Consider the following 26,925-nt stretch of genomic DNA (forward strand, 5'->3'; position numbering starts at 1 on the left):
GTGCGTGCTGGACCAGCCCCCCTCCAGGCAGAATCAGGTGTTATCTGTCTGACTGGAGACACCACCATCAATCTCTCCTGTCTGATCTCCTTTGCCCAGATTCAAATTAGTATTGTGTCGTACATCTGCGTTTGTAACATGCAGACGTGATAAACAATTGAGCATGTCAAAATTCAGCTGCCTTGATGGGTGGAAGAAGTAGTGTAGTGACAATGCATTTATCACTTCATGTGTCTGGTTTACTCTTTCACTGAAGGATGTCACGAGAACATTCAATCTAAAACCTGAAAATCCCGGGTTGTCACAGACCAAGTCAAGTCAGACCACAAAATACGCAATCAAAAGGCAAGCCTCACTAATGTAACTACATGCTTCATTGATAGAGATTTATCCTGAGATATAGGAAGAGGAAGAAATATCAACAGAATCTTTCAGATCATATTACCCTTGCTTGTGCTTCTTATTCTCCATTCCTCTTCATGCAGATCAACAGAAAATATTTCTTTTCTATAGTTGTACAAACATACATGCACTAAGACATGAAAGGCTCAAAATGTTTTATTCAATGTAAACTGTATGACGTCAAAGCTAAATATAAAACATTACCAACATTTACAACATGTAAACGAACCATTACGATTACTAAAGGATTAGAAATAACCATCTTATTTGCTCCATTTTTGTAGTAACTCACCTCTGACATCAATCACAAGTCTGAGGAAATCCCCTGACTCATTCAAAATTTAACAGATATGCTTTCAGTGGATTCACGCACACAAAATAGCATCAGCCAGCGTGCAGGTCTTTTCACTGGTTACCTGTTAGATAAAGAATTGATCTAAGGATTTCACCCACTAGTTTTACAAGCAAAGTGAGGTCTGGCCTCAAGCTATGTAGCAAACCTCAAAGCCCTCCGTTAGACAACCTGCAGCCTCAGATTCTGCTTCTAGCTGCTGCAACTATTTCTGTATCTGAGACCAGAGATGACCAGATATCTAAGGCTTTAAACTCAAGACAAACCTGCTCTAGAAATGTTTGTTGTTTTTTTTTTTTTGAACCATTTGAAAACGAGCTTCTTCAGCGGGGTTTGGAGTTGCAACTGTGTAATCAGAAACATGACACGCAGTACAGTATCTTCTGAGTGGCGAGGCAGCACAGAGGGTCAAATGTGGTAAAGGCCAAAAAGAGCCCAAAAAATCTATGGAAACATCCAGAAGAGAGAAGCAATGCAAGAGAAAGGTGAAAACCCTCTGTTGACACCTGGTCTGGATGATCATCTGATGTGTGCATGATGGCTACGAGTTTGAAAGGCACTTTGTCCAATTAGAAGTGTGCAGCAAATTTCCACCTGCCCCTGACAGAGATGAAGTGGCTCTTTCAAAAGACACTGCGGCACCGAGCCAGCAAACGGAGCCCAAACATCGCAAGTGGAGCAAGCAGAAATTAATGAGCATCACAAGACAAACTTGTTTAATACAAAATGACACTGGAAGAATATTCCTCCAGTTAAACTGTTTCATATTTCACTTTAATTAAACAAACAAGATCACAACCTCAGAAAAGACTGGATTACCAGGGAACATTTTATGTCATTTCATGTCAACAGTTTATATAAATATATATATATATATATTTATCATCAGGTCCAGTTTGATGATTATACTCCTCAGTGAATCACTACAGAGAAGGCACATGAATATAAACCTGCACATCCTCGCAAAACTGATCACATTCAATTCCATGATTCACTTGGAGAGAGATACTGTAGAGAAAGGTCCTTTACTTTTTGCCTCACGGAAGGTGATAGTCTTTTATCGCCATATCAATTTACAGAAGTAAGTTCAAGATAAAAAAGAAGTAAGTTCAAGATAAAATAAAATTAGAATGATAATAATCATATTTACACAAATTGGCATTGAAAAAATAAAAATTGGGGTAATAATTAAACAAAAGAGTCTGTAATATAACTTGATTAAAACACAGAATGTGAAAAGTTGTTGCGCAGCAAGTATTGCAGGACTACTTCAGAGGTCCCGGGTCATCTGACCTCATTTCAATAAAGAATAAGAGATTGTGGATGTATGGACGGAAGTTTTTTTCTGAATACCTATTAATTTCCTAATGTAAAGACAGACTAAATAAGTAAGAAAAAAAATGCACAAGGACAAAAACCAAGACAAAAACTTACTGACGCTGGTTAATGACTAAAAACGGGACAAAAATGTTGGGCTGAGATGAGATCTCATCAGTGAGAAAGCAGGATGAGTTGGAAAGACGTCAGACTACAAATATGTTCTTTGTGGGATAAGAAGTGACGTACACACACTGGGCCTGTCCCTGCAAAAACACAACAATTAGCTCTCATGCACACGTGTTGAAGAATCCCACTGTCCATTATCTATGGACGCTTATTCCTATATGGGGTCAGGGGGATCCGCTGAAGTCTATACCAGCTCCTGTAGGACGAAAGGCAGGGGTGCACCCTGAAGAGGTGGCCAGTCCATCACAGGGCCACATCTGGACAAACAACCACAACCATATTACTCTTAAAGGCCATTGAAAATCACTATATAACCTGATATACATGCTTGTGGTTGAACAAAAATCATTCAAAGTGAAAAATAAAAAATAAAACCATCTTCGAGATTGGCAGAACATAAAAGCAACCAAAATTGTAAAAAAAAATGTTAAATTCCTGTTGAGGTCAAAGCAAAATCTCAGAGGAACATCTGCACAATACACCACTTCCAACCTCAACCGAAAGTTTTCATCTTCCTATTTTTGTCTGTCTATTTCGGTCTGTCACATAAAAATAGGCTTTTAACAACCCGGCACACCATTAGTTATTGTCTCTTGAGCACTGCATTACTGAAATAAAGCTGCAAATATTGATGGACCGGACAGATGATATTTGTCAGCGAGTACGATTTCCAGAATCGTGCGCGGCGAAGAGTGACTCCGTCTTTCAATCAACGTCACAAAGCAGCGCAGCAGCAATGCTGCATTGATTGAGCGCTATGGTGCCACACTTAGCACGCCTCCTAAAGGCAATAAATTCTCAGACACACAAGAAGCAAATATTCATTAGTGACTTATTCATGTTCAAAAGAGGCCGTTTGAAAGCAACAAAAGAGCAGGATTGTCACATGACAGAGTTTCTGTGACACAACGCGTGAGCTGGGAACAATTATGATCATCTTCTATTATCTTATGAGTAAAAAGTAAAAAAATGTTTTAGTTTCATCGCTGTTGTCTGCTAGATGAGGAAATCTGCATGAATAACCGAATTATTCAACAAAGACTACATCCATCTCCAACCCTACGATATAAAATTCTTACAAAGGTCCTCTTTGGTTTCGTGAATCTGTGTCAGGTTTGTGGTAGGTAAAATGATGAGTGTTTGGAGAACATGGTGACATGGAGAACATATTTTACTAATGCCAGATAATGGTTTCATTCAGAGTGATTCCACATGATTAACATTTGCAGGTATTATTTAAAAACTTCAGCTCATCGACCCTTAGTAAGTGGCCAAAAGAGAAGAGAGAGTGCTGGGCTCCAATGTTAATAATTAGTTAGTTCTGCGCTCAAAAAAAAAGAAGAAAAAAAAATCTGTCCAACCTCACCAGATTTTAATCAAAGGCTGAAAATAGTAGCTGATTGTAATCGGCACTCAGAAGTCACCAGGGGTGTTTGAAGAGCCCGTCAAGCCTGCGAGTGGAGCTAATTCGATTAAGTGGTAGCAGTACCTGGAGGGGACGGATCTGTATCTTTCCCTTTTTTATTTATGAGATTAAGTTGTGCTTGTTATTCCAATATAAATAATCAAGCCACCAGAAATGACACTGACTTCCATGTTGCTTGATCTGCCATGTCTCCAAAAGTTGGCCTTTTTCCTTCTGTTTTTCAGGTGGAAAACAAACTTTGTGGGGTGGTACCCCCACACTGCTGAGGTAGCGTAAATAAGAGAGGAGAAAATAGTGTCATTCGCCTTTCTTTAAAACTGTTACCTCTTGCGACGGCACTGCAGAAAATCTATGTTTATGCTCTTGCAGTAAAACCTTATTTCAAATGTTTATTTTATTATTTTATTAAAGTCAAATTTCAAATTCTTCACATAGTTTGAAATTGCAGTGGGGAATTTGGGTGGAAAGAAAAACTAAAAGCACAGTGTTTCCAGGCTGACGTTTCTGTCATTTCTGCAAGCACTCTCTCTAGTCTACGTTATACTTTTATATTAATACACCCTGCGAATACGTAAGTGCAGACATTGTTAAATTACATTAATGCTATAAGCAAAGGAGAAAGCACATGGCTTTCATGCCTTATTATGGTTCTTAGCCTGGCTATAATAGGCAGAAAGCCTGGGTCGTTTTCTACCACACAAAAGAGGCATCTTGCCTACAGAAGGCATGATAAATAAATTGAGGTGTGCTGCTTGAATAACATACTTTAGATTTTACAACATTACCTCTTCCTGCTTTAAAGCAGACACATGGCCAACGTCTGGAGGAGACTGTAAGATTACCCTGACGGCTCTCTCAAGTGTTCACCACATGCTAGTGCTTGCCAGCTCACATCAGGACTTTAAGGTTTTGTCTAAAAAAAATAAAAAATAAAATAAAAAATAAAAAAAACACACTTTTGGCAGAATGTGACACCCGATGGATTTAGATACACGTGGATGATCACAAATGGTGCGAAACCGCATCAATTTTTGGTCTCCGTATGAAACCGAAAGAATGATAATTTGAAAGATATGACGGGTCAAACTTCCCAAGCACAAGGATTTTCTATGCAAGGGGCTTACCTACCTTCTCCAGGGGCTTTCCAATATCCACAAAGGTGGAGATGTGAAAGGCTTGGCGCTAGATGTGACATAAGAATTCCTGAGTGATCCTTTTTACCCCTCTCGGCCTCTTTTAAGGGGCCCATTTCATATCAGAGGCACAGAGCAGCATGAAGCCAAGCAGCACGAGTACTTAGGTCACAGTGTACCACATTAAATTTAGACTGCTTTAACACCCTCCAATAATGCATCTGGCGTATTTCCGGTCATAACTATTCAAAAATTTCTATCTAAGACACAAACTTCTGTAAATGGGCCATAGATCTAAGCTGCCATTCACCACTGGAGATTTCACATCAAATCTGGTGTCTGTCACCAGTTGAAATTTCCTCGCCAGCCCCAGTTAAGCCACTGGTGATTCAAACTCCAAAATAAACTGCCCCACAAGAATAAAACTTTCAGAGCTGGTCTCACTTAAGTTTCTTAACTCCATTTAATTAGCACTGCCTATAATTCTTTTTTTTTTTTTCTTTTTTTTTTGCACTGAGTTCGAGCCGCACCTAAAAGAAACATAAAATCTGATTTAGAAGGTATGAAACAATGGGGCAGCACCAAAATGTTTGTGGTTTGCATTCTTGTGGTTGACTTTTAGCTGAATCTAGTGAACTGGATAATAAACGGTCTTGTAATGTACCAGCACAAACTAACAGCTTATAGCCTTTGCATTTCTGAAAAAATCAGTACTTATTAAAATCACATGAGCATCACTTGAACCTTAGTAAATTGAGTTTTCTGCATCATAATAAACACAGTATAGATGCTGGATATTTGGACATTAATACAGATTTAAGTCACATGAATGTTAAATCTATCGGGCCAAATATTTATAGAAACAATTGAGTCAAAAACAGAACTCAAGAAATAGTCTTAACTGGTAATACCCAGCGATTTAGTGAGTCTGTAGATTTTCATATGCCGAGGCATCCAACAAAGAATTTTCTTTAAGAAAAAATCCTTTCATAAAGCTTCCCTTGTACCAGCACAACAAACTCTCACAAAGTAAATGTTAATGCATAAAAAAAAGAAATATCCTAAACTTGTGCTAGCATCCCCCGAGACCACACAGCACCACCAAATAAAACCACAGCTGCGAGACGAGATTAACTGAAAAGTCTCAGCCATCGTTACCAGTTAACAAATTGATATTGCCAAGTTTGGTTTTCCAACAAAAAATATCAGGACATTGACACAATGCTGACTGAAAACAAAAAATTGCTTCTTTTAACCTTCAGCAAAATTGAGCAGTTAATATGCTAACTAAACCATGGCAGCTGGTCGTTAACTCCAAGCATTACCCATTACACTGTGAAGCCAGATAAGCTTATTTTTAAAACAAACCCCTGTTACTGCGCATCAGTCTGGAGAGGGTTATAAAACCACTTCTGAACAATCTTGAGATCAACGTTCTACAGTAAAAAGAAATATTCTCCAGTGGAAAAAACTTAAGACCTATGCCAATCGTCCCCGTAGAGGACTTCCCAGCAAATTCAACTCAGTCAGAGAAATACCAATAAAGAAAAAAAAAGACCCTGACCCTACAGGCCTCACGGATCATATTAAATGTTAAAAGTCCATGACAGCACAATTAGAGGGCTAAACAAGTGTGGCTAGTTTGAAAGGATTTCCAAGAGAAAGCTTCTTCTGTCTGAAACAACCATTGAAACATGACTGAGGTTTGTAAAGCTGCTTCTGAACAAACCACAAGACTTCTTGAACGATGACCTGAGGCCATGGTTGAGCTGTAGTGCCTTAATGCCAATATTTGGTGAAACCTAAACACAGCATTTGAACAGACAGACCTCATACCAAGGCTGCGTCCCAATACTCCCCCTTGCCCTCCTTTTCTTCCCTAACCCTAACTTTTGCGCGTTCCCGTGAAGGTAGTGGTGTCCCAATTCCTCTTTTCACCTAGGGGGAGGGGGCATAACGAGGGCTAGGGGCTGAGAATAGCCCCTTCAAATCGAGGGATTTCAGATGCTCACTTGGCGAGCGAGGGGGTATGAAAATTTCCCAGAATGCTTTTCGTCGTCATTTGCGGACTGAATCAAAAAAAAAAACATGGCGGACATTTTGAGTTAGTTTCTGCATAAAAATGCATTTTGATTACATTTCTCGGCGCAAACCAATATTTTACTTTCATAATATTCACTCAGTGAATGTACATAATCCCTTTTTTGTCCGTTGTTCGCTAAGATCGCGCCGGAATATGGTTACGTAACCTACGTAAGCGACGCCGTAGGTTACGTAAGCGACGCCGTAGGTTACGTAAGCGACGCCGTAGGTTACGTAAGCTACGCCATAGGCTGCGTCGATTTAACGCGGACCTAAACTCCGGAGCCGGCAGACAGAAATCTCTAAATTTCTGAGCAAATTTCTTAACAGGCGTAGCTACCACTGTTAGATTTCATCTATTAAACCAACATCTTCCTAAATGATTTATTTCAGCCAGCGTAATTCTCAACAGAGTTGTGTCCCAGGAGAGAGTTTCTCTCCCGGGACGACGGAGCAGCTTGACCCGGCGGACACGTCTCTTCTCGGGCTGTGAGCTGAGGCTGCTCCCCGGGGGCGGCAGCTCTTCTCATCTCCGAAAACATCGGGTCAAATTTCTTAACAGGCGTTATTTGGATAAACTGAGCCCCGTTTGCGGATCTTAAGGTTACCTTTATGCCTGAAAAAATATTAAAACTTAATAAAGTGCCATATTAACAGCGCTACAGCTGAAATTAAAACAGCTTTTGGCTCTCAGCTTCCTGATCAGGTTAGGGATGAAAACGAGGGGTAGGGGGTGAAATGGGACAGGCACCTGGGCCAAGTGCCCTAGATCTCAAGTGCCCTAAAATCTCCCCCTTCTTTTTTAGGGGTTAGGGAAGAAAAGAAGGGCGAGTGGAGAAAAGAAGGGCGAGTGAAGAAAAGTAGGGGGAGTATTGAGATTGGGCCAAAGTGTCAAGCATATTAGTGGAGGGGTGATTGGGGGTTCTGCAGTCAGGAGAGCATCATTAACTCCTCTGTGTACCAGAAACAAGAAAAGCTGGGCCATAGGACCAGAAGTTGAAAGTTTGAAATAAATCTGGGCCATGCAGCATGCCAATGGTCAGAAGCACACCAGGAAATCTAGATCAAAATGTGTAAAAAAAAAAATAATAAAGAACCAGGGATTTGGGATCACAGAGTTACTAAAAGTTCAGGCCATTAGCCCAACTGGTATGCTGTGATAGAACCTTATGTGAGCCACGCAGTAGCAAACGCCCACAAACCTCAATAAACTGAAGCGACGTTGAAAAGAATGGAGCAAATTCCTGCACAATTCTCTGATAGACAGACAAAGCTAGGTAGAAAGCAACTATGTGAAGTTATTACCAGTAAAGATGGATCTACAAGCTAGTGAATCATGGGGAGACCTAGTACCCCCATCCCCATTTTTTTTCTTTGTGGCTTCATTTTTTTGCAAAATGTTGCCTCATTGAAAAGTGTTATAAACTGCTTGAAGTTGCATTTCCCCAATACTAGGACCCCATAGGATAACATGATTGTTATGGTTTACTTACAGAAACACAAAGACATAATACATAATATATATATATATATATATATATATATATATATATATATATGTATATATAGGATTAAAAGAAGAGGGGCTACTAACTTTTGCATCCGACTGTATATTCACATCAAGTCATTTCTTTCCGGTGACAAATCTGTAATTCAGACCGCCAACAGGATGTTGAATAGCTGGTTTAGCAATGCGGCATGTGTAGTTACCATTGTATGGCAGTTTTCATCCGGTAAGCTGCTGTATTATGAATGGGTTGTAATGTTACTGTAAGTTACTGTACGCTTAAGACTGGCAGCGGGTATGACTCTCATGGAGAGATTATACTAACAAAATGAACTATATAATCAAACATGAGCTGAATAACCTGTTCCAATTTATTTTACTTTAAACATGATTAAATATGTAGTATCTAAGTAAACAGCATAGACATGTTTTTCTTACATTTAAAAAGTGAAAATGTTATTTTAAACCTTTAAATAAGAGTTTCAGAGTAAATAAAACATTTAAAATTAAAATTTCTTTGGTATAAAAAAAATTAGGAACTTTATTGGCACTGCAAACAAATATAAAATGTTTTGGGTATTTTTGTTAGTAAGAAAAGCGTTGACTGATAAAATTGTTCAGCAGCTAAAGTTTGTTTATTCATCAGGATCATTTGATTATTGTATGTCCGAATTTTTACTATTTAATTGTTTAAGAAAATCAAAGCTAAAATCTTATATTGATACAAATTACAGTATTTTCAACTGCTAGCAAGACATTGAGAGCCTCTCCATTAATAACACTTATTACACTCCTTAGATACGGATGCTGTTATATAACATTTGACCTTTGAACCTGTGATAAACAAAAAACTTTTACTCAAAAGCAAGGATGTCGAAGTCCAAACAAGAATATCAACATCTATGCAACAGCTCAGAGATAAGAAAACATTTTCCAAGGAAGCTGATAATATAAATACATTTGGAATTTAAAGTGCAAAAGCATTGAAACTTGGTGTCTCAGGTATTTAGGCCTGTCGGTCAGTCCAAGCCGTCAGCCTGCACAAGCATCTCCATCCTCTCCAGAAGGGACTACTAATTGAGTAAATCTGAGAATGCCACGGCCACAATAACGCTGGTGTCCCCTTGAGTGGTACACAAGCCCCGTGCCAACTAACACTTCCCTGAGTTATTTTGTTAAAACACTTTTCAGTCAAAAAAAAAAAAGAAACTCCTTCATCCGAGCCGTTTTTTTGTAATGAAAGAATAGATCCTTCCCCTATCAACATTTAAATGCTGAGTTAAGTCTGGTTACAAGATCATTAAAGGAGCATTTTCAGGTGTTCTCTCTTACCACAAAAACCCACTCCGCAATCAGCGTTTTTTAGGGAAACCAAAACATTTGTTAAGAATCTAAAATAAATAAATAAAGTAAGAGAGCTGTGTGAAAAAAAATCAATGGTATTATGACCCCGAGACAAACTAATACACAGATCTCATTGTACTATTCTCTCCCTCACAGGAAACCACAACACACGCTATGACAGCTTTCCCATTTTTAAAAGTAACGTAATGTTATTTGTACTTAATCAGAAGGCTCTTTGTCCTTAATGAAGGAGAATGAATTGCAGATGACTCCCTGTCAAAGTAAATGTGTACAGCATAAAGAGGCGCACGCGGCTGGAAGTGTCCTTCAGCTGACTCTTTTACCTCTGCAGGACGCGCACGAATGCAAGCACTTCCCAAATTTAAACAAACTCTTGTCAAACGAGGGTCCGGAGACCGGGGCTCAAGTCAGATCTGTCTCCACGGGCTATTACCTTACATAACCAAAAATTACAAATGACTGTTTCCAAATGTGCAAAGGGATGGTCGGATCCCGCCATGTGAAAACAAGACTGTTTCTTCTCTGCAGTAATGATATCCACAGCCCAGGCCTGTCCTCTCACCCATGCAAGTCTCACAGTACTGTTGGGCTTCTGCTGAAGTAAGCCCTTTCTACTGTACTTAAAAAGGTATTAGCACTCAGGGTTAAAACAGTAAATTCTCAGCATGAAGGATAAGAAATGTGCATCCTCAGAAAGTCTAATAAAGCTGGTGTAAGGAGGGAAAGTGTGCTTAAGCAACTTTACTGCAGCCTCTCTGATGTTGGTTTCTGTTGCTGGCCTGAATAGCTGGAGTCTGAACGCCGAACTTTAATCCCTAAAAAAAAAATGGTCTTCTTGAGTCTTGTGCACACAAACTTGTTTCATCATTTATTTTTAAAGCTATCCTGCATTCAACAGTGCCTCCCCGTTAATGGGCTGCTTTTATTTCCTCTTAATTGAACTTGCTACTTTTACGTAAGGCAATTAAGCCGACTTTTCCTAATGAAAGCAAGCTTTTCTTCTGCTCTCTTACAAGAATACTACAAATATGTCTGTATTATTCTATTTGTGAAACAAATATGAACAAACTGTTGCAGCCTTAAGATGCTTTTACAAACATGTTTGAACATTTATAAGCATTTACAACACAATTCCTACAACATTAGCATGATGGTAACTAATACATCAGCACCACATAGAGCAGCATGGATTAGATTGTTTTGTTAAATGATTTTTATATTTTTTGAAAAGTGTTTAGCAAAGGTGAGCCGATACATATTTGCCCCAAGTTTAGCAGCTTTAGTCAGGTGTTTATTTGCATGAAGTTTATAAGTTTCCAGAACTTTTCTTTGAGTTCTGAACTGCATCTACTATCCAACGTTGACTTTTAAAAACAGAGTTTTACGACAAAAGCTTCAGTGCAGAGAAACTGCTTTAATAGTTCAGAGACTGTCCGAAGCACTGATTTTTTTCCTCTCTTTTTTTCACCCATTCAGCATTACATAACAGACCAAAGGCGTCCTTTTTCCTGTCTTTCTCTTTCCCAGACGCACTTTAATCCTGTGCATAAAAGGGTGGGGTGAATATGGGTCAGCAGGTTAGGAGTGTCTTAAAGTCAGACTTGTGCAGACAAAAAAAAAAAAAAAAAGGAAATCAATTGAGGAAACCTCTCAACTACCTGTCTTTGCCCGTCTATTACATAAGCGCTCGGGCTGCATGTGCCAGCCCCTCAAAGTCACGCAGATCCGTTTAAAGTCTTGTATAAACGCGCGTCAAAAGTGCACTGGTGCTTTTTAAAAGCGAACAACCCGTGGCGACCATGAGGAGAAGGGGGGGACTGTTTTTCTCAAGTGAAAAGATGTGCGGTGATGATTTCTGCTTTCTGCTGAGCGCCTCTGTTTATGGCTAAACCTGTTACATAACCAGCTTACATTCCACATTCACCATATCAGATTCTAAATATACCCGTGCGCGCAGCGCGAGTGCGCACACATGCAGGCCCGCCGTTCATTGAATTAATTGTCACACCTCTGCCGCTCTTCTTGGAGCCATGTTACCAACTGTCAAGGATCAGCAGAGGAAAAATCAGCATTTCTCTGAACTTGCTAGAGCCCGGTTAGTGTGTGCATGGAGACAGCCGAGAGGGGGTGTGGTTTAATACTGTCTTGTACTGTACAACATGGACGGGACATGATGGATAAATCATGTAATGAAAAAAAAAAAATGTCTCCATGCAAGCTATGCATGCACGCTTACTTTTGACGGCTTTACTGTCCATCAATGTGTTTGCAGATGAAGCAGCGGCTTCGAGCTTGCAACAGTGTTTGCTGGCACTTAACAAATTCCAGCTGCCGGGGCGTCTTTTCTCACACAGGGACAGACTAAAATCTGTTAGCTGGAGATGTAAAAAAAAAAATCCAGCCAGACGGCGGTATGTGCTGTGCGAGACAGCAGGGGATGTGTCCCCTGTATACCGAAACGAGACTGGGACTGATCGATAAACTAACCAGCAGTTTCCCAAAGTTCACTTCTGACACTTTGACAATAATATCGCGCTGGAGCGAGCAGGTTGGCCTGTTTTTGGGCATGAGAGGGTCCTGCTGGTCGATCCCGAGTTCCTGGATAATTGATTAATCTTGCAGAGAGATTAAATGTGTCATGTGTGACCGTATCACCCCCCCTCTATGATTCGGGCTGTCAGTTGAAACACCAGCAGAAAACAACCGGAGCACTAATTACGCACAAAAAAAGCATCGGCGGTTCTGAATACACAGCGATTTTTGAGTGCACTTGGCTTGAATTTAGACAGGGTGCAGTTATTTATGAGGTCCCGACGTGATTCATTTTTTTTTTAAGTTGAATTAAAAAAAATCTCCTCGATCGGTCCCTTTTTTCTTTTTTCTCATCCATCCAAAAAAAAAAAAAAAATGTCCAAACGGGGCTCCGCTTACCTCTGTTGGTGCTGGAGCAGGTCTGCCTCCGAACCGGCGCTGGATGCTCCGCTTTCCGGAGCGTCTCCAGGTTTACCGGGGTTTCCCTGACCGGGGTAGCCGGCTCCGAGGCGCTGTTGCCCGGGTCGCTCGCTGGATCTGGAGGGGACTCCATGTTGAATTTCAGATTCTCTGCTCACCTATACCGCTAACACTTCAAACTAATTCTCTGCGACGTGTGAGCTCCGGCACTGCGTCTTGCTATCTAATTTAGTGTAGAAGTAAGAAATGAGAAATGCGAGTGTGTCTGGAGGTGGGTGTGTAGGTTTGATTGTCCACTAGCAGCGCTAGTGAGAGCTCCAGTCATGCAGGCTGGAAAGGGAGAGGTTGTCAATAGCCGAAGAATGGATGTAGGCCTGAAAGTAATCCAAGCAGATCGACCCTGCGCAGTTTTACATGGGAATTAAAATAGTTTTTCCCCGTCCGAGCCCCTTCAATTGATTTGTTCATTTGTGTATTATTATTACATACATATTTTGGCATCTTCTGTTAGACATAAATCTGTTTGTTGCAACTTTAAATGTGCAAAAATGCTCAAAATGCACCACAATGGCATGTTATGGCACGCATTGTGATTCAGGGCCTTCATTTGGGCATTACAGTGAAAACAATGAGGGCAACATAATTTCTGGAAATAAAGCAGATGGAGTTGTTAGTTTTCCTGAATGACAAACTGGAAGTTTATCTCTTAAAAGTTGCAGAGTTGCATTAAATATTTTCTGTGAAATCCTTTCAGTGTTGAAGCTACAGCCGTCCATAAAACTCAAGGACGGATTATCATGACCACGGGCCCTGGACACAAACTCGCTATGGGCCCTGCCCCCTACCTATAATATCCTACGTGCACGGTGCATGCCCTCCCCAATCACTCAGTTTGGTCACACAATGGCGCAGAGAATCCACAATCACACCGTGGGATTGTGGGTCTCAGTCCAGAGGAGGCGGAGCATTCTCGATGGGCCCTTATGATAGTCATTTTAACGTTCAACAACACCTCATCCTACCCATCAAACAACATTTATTCTCACTTTTATTGAGCCAAGCCTATAGGCCTATGCTGCAGAAAGCAGAGTAAAGTCACAAACTTGTTCAGAAGCACACACACACACACACACACACACACACACACACACACACACACACACACACACACACACACACACACACACACCGGCCTGACAGCTGTCAATCACACGGCGCTGACTCGGACTGACTCAGTTCCATCTTTGATACAGTTTAAATAAAAAAAAAAACCATTACACATATTTAGATAGATAGACACAGCGGTCTATAACATCATTTCTGAGCTCTAGAACAGAGAATAGACTCGGCGGTCTCGTTGACAACAAAACAAAGCTCATTCAAATAGGCAGCTGGTCAAGAATACCACAACTTTCTGATAAAGAAATTATTTATGAAGGTTACACTGACTCACCAATGGTAGTTGACTCTTCAATAAAACTTTGTACATGCTTAGTCCTCTTTTAAAGTTTAGCGCTCATCTCTTTCATGGCCGCAAATTTGCTGTTGCTGTTAAGGCTGATTTATGGTTCCGCGTTACACCAACGCAGCGCCTACGGCGTAGGGTACGCGGCGATGCGCGGAGGCTCTGCGTCGATTTAACGCGGAACCATAAATCAGGTTTTACAGCAAATCAGCGTTGGCTCACGGCTCTGATGCGTTCAGGACAGTTGTAAAGTAAGAATTAGCCTACACTGGCCGCACAATGCACATTTTATCGTAATTATAGCCTAAAATTTACGATTATATATGAACGTATCACACAAAACGGGGCCCTATCATTGGGCCCTATGAGTTTGTAAATTTATTTTAATTTACACATAAAAAAAAAAAAAAAAAAAAAGTTTGAAAGCCGAGGGCACCCATTGGCTCCAGGGCCCTGGGCACTCGCCCACTTTGCCCATGCGGTAATCCGTCTATGATAAAACTACAAAACCTCAACCAGGGATAGATGGACAGAGGTTTCTTCATTGTTTTAATCTGCATTTGGCGTCATCACCAACATCATAATCTCCATCATCCTGTCTGTGGGGGCAGCGGGCTGCATCATTGAGTATAGTGAGCTGATGGAATGACTCTTCTTCCTCAAAGATTAACACGTGGGTCTCCGCTCTGGCTCAAACAACGGACTGACAGCAGTTTTTTAGGAGAGAATGCGTTTCAACAACACGCACCTCTCTGCACGGCTGGCATCAATCGTCACTCTGGCAACCCGCACCACGCTCCGCTTGTTGCGCAGAGACGCCGAGCGCCATGCTCGCCATGCTTGCTGCATGTGATGAGAGGGAGCTGCCAGAGCCAGCCCCGCCCCTTCAAAGCAGCGCTGCACGTGGACTTTGACATCATCCTGCCCCCGGAGCAGAGCCAGACTGCTCCCAGACAGACATGCAGGCAAGGTAGCAATGCCAATAAGAGCTGCAACGTCTTCAAAGACACTTGTATTTTAATAATCACAATGTGCAAGGTCATTGTCAAGCTGTTGGCTTAATTAAAATCTTTATCAGGAGTCTCAGTGCAAGACAGTTAACTTTTGCAAGATTAAGCAGTTTTTTTCAGAATGGCCTATCTTTTAGGTTGCCTCTTTCCAAGTTCACTGTAAGAGATAAAATGTTACTCTTAGCTTTCCGTGGCCTTGTAGAGGGATGAAGAAGCTCTGTTGTGGATTTAAAGTGGTAAAAGAAGTAATAAATATAAGCAACAGCACGTCAACATTTAGACAAGAAACCTTTGAACAGTTATACTTAGCTTGTTAATTGTTGCGTCCATTTAATTATAATTTTTCTCAAATGACAATCGCTTCAGACCACTTTTTATAACAAGTCTGATAAACTGCTTTTTATTTTTTTATTTATTTAAAAGGGACAATGCACATTAATTAACGTAACAATGTAAATATGCCAGATACTTTATACTCCCCAAACACATCCGTGACTGTACAGACCTCCCAATATTCAAATCCCATCTCAAAACTCACCTTTACAGAACTGCTTTTAATGTGTGATTAATGTGCCGTGTCATGTAGTGTCCTCATGTACTGTCCTGTGTCATGTAATTGTCCTATGTGTACTGCGTTTATGATTTTTATACTATTGTAAAGTGTCTTTAGTGTCTTTGAGTGTACTGCTTTTATGATTTTTTCTAATGTAAAGCGTCTTTGAGTACCTAGAAAAGCGCTATGCAAATAAAATGTATTATTATTATTATTATTATTATTATTATTATTATTATTATTATTATTATTATTATTATTATTATTATTATTATTATTATTATTATATAGCCAGTGGCTAATTTTGATCTGTAGTCCCTGGCAGATGAAGAAAATAAATTAATAACACAATAGTAACAGACTAATATGAAGATCATCCATACAACATGGAAGTAAAAAAAAAATTGAAAAATAAGTTGACAAACACTGTCAACAGACAAAAACATTAAACATTGTCAACACAAGTTGGTACTTGAAGAACAAGAGAGGAACAATTGTCAGTGATCACATGACTGGTTCCTCTTCAGCCATCATTTAAGTTTTGCTTTAAAAGAGGTGACTGTGTGGTACTTTCAGAGGAACACGGTCCTCTGAAAGTACCACACAGTCACCTCTGGTACAGGCTCTCGTTGTCTTACCACTTGTACTGGATTTGAGTTTAATACATTCATACAATGGTGGCCAAGAGAGTCTGTACAAGATCTTTAGATTGAATATACCAGTTTGAATCTTTTAAAATGTTCAAAATTTAGAATTATGTGTTTTTTCAAGTATTAAGCAATGATGAAAAGAATATGGTTTTCTATCAAATACTTTTAACAATTTTTATATAGGCTCTTTACTGGTTTTATGATAGCCGTGTTAGTTAGCTTGCTCTAATGCTTTTTGATTCTCCTTTTCTTTTTCTTTTTGCTTAAAACTAAAATTTGCCAGTAGCAACTGACTGAGGTTTGACTTTTGAGCAACATCCATAATAATTACAATAAAATGATTAGTTGCCCACTGAGATAAACAGTTACCATGGATTGTTTTAGAAAGGTGATATTACTGTTTGTTTTATTTCTCTCTTGTTTTTTTATTCCGTAGGTGAACACAGATGATTCTGAATATTGCTGTTGGCTCACATAATTTCAGTCAAATGAGTGCGTAATCATTTTGACAGACCTATTTACATGACAGCTGTGATTTAAAGAAAATCAGAGTAATATATTTCAAGCACTGTGTTGCTGTCACAGTGCCATATTTCCTTTCATTTCTACCTCAAATTAGGCTGTAACCAACCTGCCAACCTCAAAACGATGTTGTGAGAGACTTAATCCCTGTAAAAGGACAGAAAAATTCTAGCCAGGAACAATGCTCCACATGAGCACAGTTTTCAAGTTTCAACAAATCACATGCAGGTAGAGGGCAGAAAAAATACAAAAGAAGAATCAGTTTTCTGTTTCCATTGCGGTGCTCCTGCATGTAACTCATCAAGAGAGCATGATATAACTTCTGGAGCTACGCTGTGCAGAAGGCCTGCTTTTTGACGGCGTGCCAGAATGAATCTTTCACTGCCAAGCAAAGAGGCCAAGTTACATTCCTTCTGCTCAGTTTTAGCTCCTCCAGATTTCCCTGACCTCCTGACCCACTGCAATATGACAGCATGAACCCTCCGCTCACATTCTGGGCCTGTTGCATGTTTGGTGGAGAGGCTGAGAAACTTGAGATGCAGACAAAAATGCACTTAAAATTTGAATCTCAGTTGCACATCTGCGCAACAACAGACCTCTGGAGATGAAATGTGCATTATAAAAAACATGCAACAAAACTCTCTGTGCATTCATTTGAATAAATAAACCTTCATTTTGCTCCTCTAAGGTGTGGGCACAATACAAACACACGCTCAGACCAATACACTGGCTCATGTTTAGAGCAGAAAGGTGCAAGGACACATTTGGCGTTGCTGCTTTAATTTTTGCGTTAAAATGAGTTATGCTGCTGTCATATTGTTGAGAAGGGGGAAGGATGTGGCGGATGTGAAGCGAGTGCAGTAAGGATGCCTGCCGTGATCAGATGATTGATTAAGCTGACACGGGCTCAGAGGTGCAACACCGCTCTATTTTTCTCCCTCATTATGTAAGGCTATATTTCAAATCATGAGTGCAGTGGAGGAAGACACTGGAGACACGACACAGGACACCCTTCAAATAAAAAGTTTATCAGACAACAGCCAAGGAGACTGATGAGTTTCTCCTCTAATCTTGTCTTGAGAGCGGTGATAGAAAAGAAGAAGTTGTTTGTCAAATGAAAGGGCTATTTATACAGAAAAAGAACTAAGAATGTCACATTGCGAGTGGGTCATTTTAAATTATTTTTTTAAACCTTAAGCTCACAATAAAAAAATAGCTTGGAAGGTTGGATCAGGAGTATAAATCTTTTATAATGAATGCATTTATTGCATCATAAAAGGAACAAAACATGAATTTTCAGAAACACACTTTTTCCCTGTGCAGAGATGGTAACATGTCGGACACCAGAATCAAAGCCCTGCAAAACAGGCGGTTCTCTGCATCCTTATATGCAGTGCAGAGTGGCAGAGTGTAATGAAAGAGACATATTAATGGCCTTTCACTTATTCATGTGTTGGAAATGAAAAGGCACAGCCACATTTTGAAACGGTTGACAGAATAAAGAGCCAACTTTTGGGAGATGATTGTGTTTATGATTTCAGTCTGACGGATGAAGGTATCAAGAGAGAACTCTGACTGACACATTTCTGACGGTTCAAAGTGTTAAACGATGAGATGTATGGCGATTATGCACCAGCACAGGGGTATCAGCTCTTTTCCACCCTCACATCAGGAACCAAAATCAGCACCTCATCATTGCAAACCGATAGGAACCGTAAAGTCTTTGCTGTTATATCAGCAAACAAGAAAAGCAACAGCCTTGAGCGGCGGTATAACTCAGGGTTTATGATTTTGGCAAACACATACAGTATGAGTGTACAGCCTTGCTTCACTCGGCTTGTCACTCCCTCAGACACAGCGCCACTAGCACCACCTGCTGTAGCAGCAGTTTGACCACAGTAAATCACCGTGTCCCCATGCTGCCTCAGGTTGCTTACACATAAACACTGACTGCAGTGGGACGTATCAGCGTAATAAATAACTTGTGGATGCATGTGACCGGATACAATTCCATGTTTAAAAATGCAGTTTCGTCCATTTTCAGGGTATTAGATAAACTTTTTTTTTAAAAACCATAGCCACTGCCAGTGTTTCTGTTTTCTTTTCTACAATTAAGGTAGGACTTGATAGAAATTTTCCCTGATTGTTGGCAACATTCGTGTAGTTCATGCAGAATAATGCAGCCCGAAAGCTAAATAAGAAAAGTGACAATTGATACTTATTTTCCATAAATGCTCCTATTGCATGCTTCTAAGGCACAAAAGCGCCAGGACTGTCACACTGCACTTATTCATGCCTTGTCAGTTACAAGCTTATGCACTGTTGCAGTCTATAGTTAAAGACAGTTTTATGACAGCAGCTACTCCAAAACACTCAGCTGTGAATGCAATGCTTTATAATGGAGAAGAAATAAAGCTTGACGGTTTAAAGTGAGCTCCTTTCTGTCAGCGCTAGAGGAGAGTCATAGCATGTACATGGAGTTTAAATGGGGGGACAGGAATGATTTCATCAGGAGGTGAAAAATGGCGTGATTATTTGCTCCTGACAGAAGTTAAGAGCTTCTCCCTGAGGCCCACCGCCTCCCCGTTGACCGCAAGGCAGCGTACTCCTGGAGCACCCACTCACCTTGCAAGATCACACATCTACGGCAGCTGCTGGGATCAAACACCTCTCATCCCAATGGTCGCCGTACCAACCCTGTCGTAATACAGTAGAAAGGTTCTTTTCAATTATGCTTGCACGTCTGTGTATTGCCGTTTCTTTTGCGTGCGTGAGATGATGATGATTCCTGAAGCAAAGCACAGAAGCAGGTACGCTGAGTGCAAGGTCAAGGTTTTGCGCTTGTGTAATTAGAAGTGTAACAGCTGCACTGTTTAAGGGCTTATTGGAGATTCCTGTGTGACAAAAAAAAAATATCCCACAGGAATAGATGAAAGGAGAAGGAAGGAAGGAAGGAGGGTTTCCCTTGGATGGCTTGGGTTTTAAAGGTTTATAGGACAGAAAACAACATGCAAGGTGAAATGAACCCTTTCACTTCATGTCTTGGATTTTCTTTCTCTCTTCGCAAATTCCAAGACTATACTTGACATTTTATTAAGTTGGTTCTTCTGAGAAAATGTTCACAACCTAAGCTAATCTTTTGGACAAAGAAAATTACTTAAAAATTCAAATTTCCAAAAGAAAAGAAATAACAATGACTGATAAAAATTCAAAATTAACACTTAACCCTGTAATGTGTGTGGTATTATATTTGATCCATACGTTGTTGAGACGTTTGCAACTCCCCCTTTAATCAATCAATAAAAGTTTTATACAATAAAAAGTTAAAATAAGAAGAATACGGTAGATGAAATCCAAGTAGTCATAAAGATCCCCAAAAAATATTTAAATGAAATCTGTTTAAGTCAAGATTAAGGGTATTCTTACTTTCAATGTATAATAAACACTTAAAATAATTTTTTTTTTAAAGTTTTCTGTGCATTATTTTACATTTTTTAAAGCTTTATGGAAAAAAAAATGTTTTTCTCAATATCATTATAGAAAATAATAATTAAAAAAAAAAATTATCTAAGTGAACAGAATTAAGATGTTCGACAAAGTACCAACAAAACCATTCTTTGAGGCATCAAAAAAAAAAAAAAAAAACTGATTACTGCATGCAGCAACAGAGATAACGTATATATCGGGGATTTCCTGGATGCAGAGTACCGTATACATTTCAGCCCAATCCCATGAAAATAGGAGTGATTGATGAGACTTTAGAAAGAAAACTAGCTCTAAAGGCCAAACTAATAAAAACCTGCAGCCATAAAAGTTGGTAAAGTAGAGCTGAGAGATTTTGTAAACTCTTATGACACTGAAAAATGCTAGAAAATCTTGAAGAAAATCCCTCATATAAACCGGTATAGCTGTGATTTTAATGATGTCTTTTTGAACCTCATTTTTTTAAAAAGTAAAGACAAAATAATGGCCAAATAGGTCACTAGATAATCAGGAAAAGGGATGTGAAGAAATATATTATGTAAGACACTGCAACCAGTACTGTAAAATACACTCAGCGAGCACTTCAGCACGGCCACCTGATATTATCCCCAGTCATATTTGCGTGGACTGTAAATCTGCATTGTGTTAGTGGTAATAACAAAAAAAAAACAACACTCTTTTGACTCATGGTCACCAACTCACACTGCTGTAAGTCACGATAAAAGCAACACAGCTGCTCGCTGCCAGCCCGATCTTTTCTGACAGCCCTCGTCGGACCGACGTTGCTGCGAGGTCTGTGTTGTTGGGCGGTTGCTAATTTAGCCTTTAGCTCTGTGGTACTGTAAATCACAACACTCAGGAAGACAAATGTCAGTGCACATGTTGGCAGACTGCGTCTTTGAGCAGAAGATTCCTTTAATTGGGTGTGCAGGGACCGGGTCCAATCCCCAGCAACCTCCTCTTCTTCCTCCTTCCTCACTCTCCCTCTCCCTTTGCCTCCATCTCAACATACTAACAAAAGGCAGGGAGATGAAAAAGACAGCGACAACACAATCCCTACTTCGTGCCATTATAGAACAGACACACTAGGGGTAAAGAGGTACGATGCTGAACATCAAGGAGAGCTTTATATAACTCCCTTTTTATTTGCCTTGTTTCATGTTTTTTTTACTTCTTCAAGCTATCATGTCTGATTGACACCGCTCCCTGTCATAACAACCATTACTCATCGAACCAGTGTATGGAATACAGTGATAGCTTCTGGATATGTTTGTCTGAGTTTAGGAAAATGTGTAAAGAATCAAAAATGCTCTCAAAAGTATGTTCGGTGTCATCTCATCATCAGTGTTATGATTCCGCCCCTTCCCCTTCCTCTGTTCACCCACACTGTGAACTTCAGCAGAGGGAATAGAGATCATAAAGAATAGATATTCAAAGGCTTTAACACGAAAAAGCTTTACTCAAAGCTTGTGTCTTTCTGGATCTGTGGAGCAAGGGGAGGGCAAAATGTCCACACGGAGGAATCACACAGCTCAAGTCAAAGAAGTCATGTTAATTTTATTAAAATCTAGTGTTCACATTTACGGTATCATCTCTTTTGACCAGCTTATAAGCATTTCCCCGTCTATCTAAGTGTATATGTATGCAAAATAGAGCATTTTGACAACAGTGAAGTTCCAATGCCTGAACCCTCGATTCATCTTTATCTTCACTCTGAGAAGGAAAGTAAAAAAAAAAAAACTTGCACAAGAGGAACAAAGGAAGTTTAAATTCCTTCAGCGTCAAAGGTTACAGCTAGGATCAGCCTGGAATGATCCCAAACGGTAACGTCACCCACCCAAGTGTAAAACAGAGAATGATAGACAATCCAGTTTTTGTTTTTTTGCAGTATAAATGTAGAAATAAATCACAGAAGAAGTGTGAATCGTAGCATAGGCTTATGTGAAGCTGCCTAAATGTCTGATATATATCAATATTTAACTTGTCAACTATCACAGCCAGTTCAATAATCTGTAAGAGACACATCTCTCCTGACAAGCACTGCCATTCTTTGATTGGATGAAATATTGGAGTTCCACTTGATTTATTGGTGTTCTTCAATCAACAGACAATGCAATGAATTGTTGTTTCTGAATAAACTCAAATCTTCTGTTTAACGTTGAGTACCATACCAAATATTTTCAGTGATATATATACGTATATATATCACTTTTTTATCTCTTTTTTTAATTATTTTTTTTATTTTTATTATTTTATTTTCATTCATGTTCTACATGCAATTTTTATGATTTATTTTTATGATTTTGTATCCTTATAAGTATTTTGTTAAATGTTATTAGGTGGGGGCTCCTCATAAGCCTACTGGCTTGCTCGCTCCTCCCTGCACAGTTTCTTTTAACTGAACTTACTTGTGTAATGTTATTTTTTTATGTTATGTGCTAAATAAACTAAACTAAACTAAACTAAACTACGTATATATATGCTTACGTGCAAGCACCTACCTCTTTTTATCGTTCTACCCTTATATAGCTTGCTTAGTTTAGATGCACATGGCAGGGGTTTCGTTTAAGAAAGAAAAAATCTTCTGTAAGAGAAAAACGGCATCAAAAGTCTAGAGCATAACAACTGTGCACGTCACACTTTTCAGCATTCTCAAATTGTTTTTTTTTTTTTCTGTTTATGTGCCCATATTTGGGAACGTTTTAAAACAGACACAAAAAAGAAAGTACAAACTTCTTTTAACTTCAGTTTTTTGATGTATACATGATTGAAGGGCTGTACTGTGACAACAATGTCCCTGATGCTCATTGTACGCCGGCCGTTCTGTGTCAAGTCGCAGGGATTTTCTCCCCTAGTGTTGGGTTCACTGCGGATTCAAAACTACGGAAGTGAACGTGAGTGTGCACGGTTGTTCGTCTCCTGGCCTCTGAGAGCCCCGCCTCTCGCTTTGTGACAGTTGAGATAGGCTCGTCTCCCCTCCCTGTTAGTTTTGGCACCGTTACCCCCGAACATGCAGCAGGGTCACACAACAGACGTGACACTTCAGCCCACAGTTGTATGCCACAATTCAAATTTTCACAACGATCTAGATGAAACGTAATATGTTGTTTGGTCAAATACTGCAGAGACCCTCTTTTCCCGTAGTTTCGCAAATTTGATGCACATTCTAACTTTTTGTTTCGGCGTGGCCCCGCTGAGCTGTGGCGAGCGATGGGCCATGAGCTGCACAGCACCACTCTAATGAGCAGAGCTGGACAAAAACAAAGACAGTCTGGACTCTGTTCAGCATCTCTGCCCATCGTCTGGCTCTGGTCCAGTACACAGACATTAATTCCTGTTGCTTTCACTAACTATGTCTTCATGTGTGTTACCCTGACCACAAAGGCAGCATAAATTAGGTTTAATGCACCTTAAATAAATCTGTCAACTGATTTACCTTTTGTAAATGATTTCAAGTTATAATCATTTATAAAAGAATTTAAATCACCTGGTTCTCATAAACGTCATCAATGAAAGACTGAGTAACAGATATTATAATGCCAAAAACTATTATTCCCAATTCACGATCAGTATAAGGCAATATATCAGACACAGATAACAAATGGAAATTAAGAGACGGTCATGATATTCATGATGAAAATATATCTATTGCCCAAACGTTTGTCCATCTTCATCTGCAGTAACTTCATGCACAGCTGAGCTACAGTCTTCTTGCCTGGATAACGCTGTCTACTCTCTTTAAAGCATATTTTTCTTTAAGATAAAGACAGACCAAACTTAGTGTGTCTGAAACTAAATTTTTTGAAACTATGCCAGTTGCTGAACAACAATCTAAAATTCACATGGACTAAAATAGACAGCTGATAAAGAAAACAGATAAAAAAAACAGTCAAAGACGTATTTTCCCCAAGGTTTTCTACAGCTTGAATTGTTGACGGTAATGTTTGTCTTCAGCAACCAAACAAGTCTCTTCTTCTTTCCCTAAGTGGGCCTTTCCCCCCCCTGAACCAGACACCACAGTGAGCAGCAGGCACCTTTTATTGATCAGCATAAAGTCCCAAATAAATGAGTGCAGAATGAGAGCTATGCTCCGGGGAGTTCAGGGGAGCTGGAGCTCCATAGGTTCCCATCAATTTTAATCATTTCACTAATGAAGAGGCTCCTCTCTGTTGGATGTCCATAACTCACAGTGCCTGAGCTCCCTCCGCTGCTTCAATCAAATCATTCCACACAGCCCGCTTCTCATCACAACTCTAATGACCTTTTCAAAATAAACAGCGCCCGTGTTAACATAGCTGAAAAATTGTCTGACACGAATGAAAAAGTTAATGTTTTACAAAAGGAATGTGTGGGGAGCAGATCGAGTGAATCAAGTTCATTTTAACTTGTTTGCCAACACACAAAGCAATTTTTCATAGTGAATTCACCTTCAGAAAATGATGATATTTCACTATCTAAATGATTTTGTGCCGAGCTGGGGTTTTCAGTGAAGTTTCAAGTGGTTCTGAGTCCAAAGTGTTTCTTGGGTAGACATCTTAAAAGCAATATTTTACCAAGGACTTACACTACTTGAAAAGCCGGAGTACAGCATCGACTTAGTTAATCTGCTGGATAATTGATGTGGCCGGTTAAGTAGCTGGATGGGTTTTTAATCAGTTTCAGCTGCTTGGATGTGCATGAAATTAACAACAGGTGCACTTGAGGGGCAACAATCAGAGGACCCCCAGAACAGGAGTGGTCATGTTCCCCTTCCTCACCTTGTCTGACTGTTTCTCTGTAGTTCTGCTTTTGGTGAGGGTCAGTGTTGCTATTGGTAACATGAGATGCTACCTGGACCGTACAGAGGTTGCACAGTCAGTCCAACTCCTCTGGGACAGGACATCAATACGTGCCGTTGTTAGTAGGATTGCTGTGTCTCCCAGGCAGAGGTGGGTAGAGTAGCCAAAAATTGTACTCAAGTAAAAGTACTGTTACTTCAGAATAATATGACTCAAGTAGAAGTAAAAAGTAGTCATCCAAATAATTACTTGAGTAAAAGTAAAAAAGTACTTGGTGAAAAAACTACTCAAGTACTGAGTAACTGTTGAGTAACGTCTGATTGATTTTTTTAACACAATCATTCAAACAGACAAAAGTACAAAATAATCATCTTCAGGCAAATTAAATCAATAAAATAATAACATAAATTAAAATTAATAAAACCTAAAAAATAGCTTAAATTAAAATAATCATAAAGTAAATTCAAGTACTTTAATAAATAATCAAATAATAACAGAATAAAAAATAAATTAAGCACAAGTAGCACAAAATTTCAAGCCTTATACTTTTCTTTTTTAACCAGAACTAGAACAAGCCCATGAACTCATAGAAACTGTGTGTGTGTTTGAGTCTGTGTAAATGTGACAAAACATGCAAAAACAAACATTTTTCCCAAAGAATCACCCAGTGATGTCATGAGATTGACGCGTATACGCGGATAAAAGGGATAAAAGAAAAGTAACGAACTCAACGTAGCCTAAAGTAGCAGAGTAAGAGTAACAGTTTCTTCTTCACAAATCTACTCAAGTAAAAGTAAAAAGTATAGTGATTCAAAACTACTCCTAAAAGTACAACATTTCCCAAAACTTACTCAAGTAAATGTAACGGAGTAAATGTAACTCGTTACTACACACCTCTGGTCCCAGGACATCTATCTATCTATCTATCTATCTATCTATCTATCTATCTATCTATCTATCTATCTATCTATCTATCTATCTATCTATCTATCTATCTATCTATCTATCTATCTATCTATCTATCTATCTATCTATCTATCTATCTATCTATCTATGAAGATGCTTGTAGAGAAGCTCCTTGCGCCATGATGATGAGTAATCTCTTTCCTCATCATCCTTTTTGACTCTCAAAGTATTTCAGAAGTTATTCAAACTTCAGAACACTGTGAACTAGTACTGATTTACTGATTTGTACACACACACACACACATATACACACGCGTACAGTCATATTTTACTTCTCGTGACGTCCAGAATCTTTCTCCAGCATCTGCTCCGCTCACTGTAGGTAAGGGAAAAAATCCATCACCTCCCCCCCTGGGTTTGCACGAGCCTCTCAAAGAGGTGAGTCATGTCATCTGGCTATTTGTTGCCACGTTCGGGGATTTGCCCTGTCTTTTCAAATTTGAGATCCAAATCCTCTGTTGTGAGTATCTTGGAAAAGTGTCAGGTTTGAGGATGGTGTTTTTTTTTTTTTTTCCTCTGTAAGTATACCGAGACGACTTTGTAACTAACAGCCACGCTGTACGTATTAATACAACACAGCGGAGAGACCGGCGACGTAAATGAAAACCATCAAATACCATTTGATTCAATTCTACTGTGACATGACAATAATGCGCTCACTATTATGTGGAGACGTTTGCTGTTCTCTGAAAACACACAGTTTAACTGGAGTACTCTCTGGGTGATCTCTCAACTGGAACACATTAAATTCGCTGTGATTAACAGCTTCCTCT

At 39.5% G+C, this 26,925-nt stretch overlaps 1 protein-coding gene across 2 annotated transcripts in view; it reads right to left on the bottom strand.

Moving 5' to 3' along the window:
- The window catches only part of roraa (RAR-related orphan receptor A, paralog a), a 209,677-nt gene extending 194,717 nt beyond the window's left edge, over nt 1-14,960 (bottom strand). Inside the window, exon 1 of one of the 2 annotated variants that reach the window (XM_061721829.1) lies at nt 14,939-14,960. In XM_061721829.1, coding sequence (XP_061577813.1) covers nt 14,939-14,957 — 19 coding nt within the window. In that variant the 5' untranslated portion in view covers nt 14,958-14,960. Of the gene's footprint in view, nt 1-12,704; nt 13,010-14,938 lie in introns of those variants that run through there. The other variant, XM_061721828.1, reaches the window with a different exon arrangement.
- Between the last annotated feature and the right edge of the window lie 11,965 nt (nt 14,961-26,925).

This window comes from Cololabis saira, chromosome 5 (assembly GCF_033807715.1).
Source record: "Cololabis saira isolate AMF1-May2022 chromosome 5, fColSai1.1, whole genome shotgun sequence".
NCBI lineage: Eukaryota > Metazoa > Chordata > Actinopteri > Beloniformes > Belonidae > Cololabis > Cololabis saira.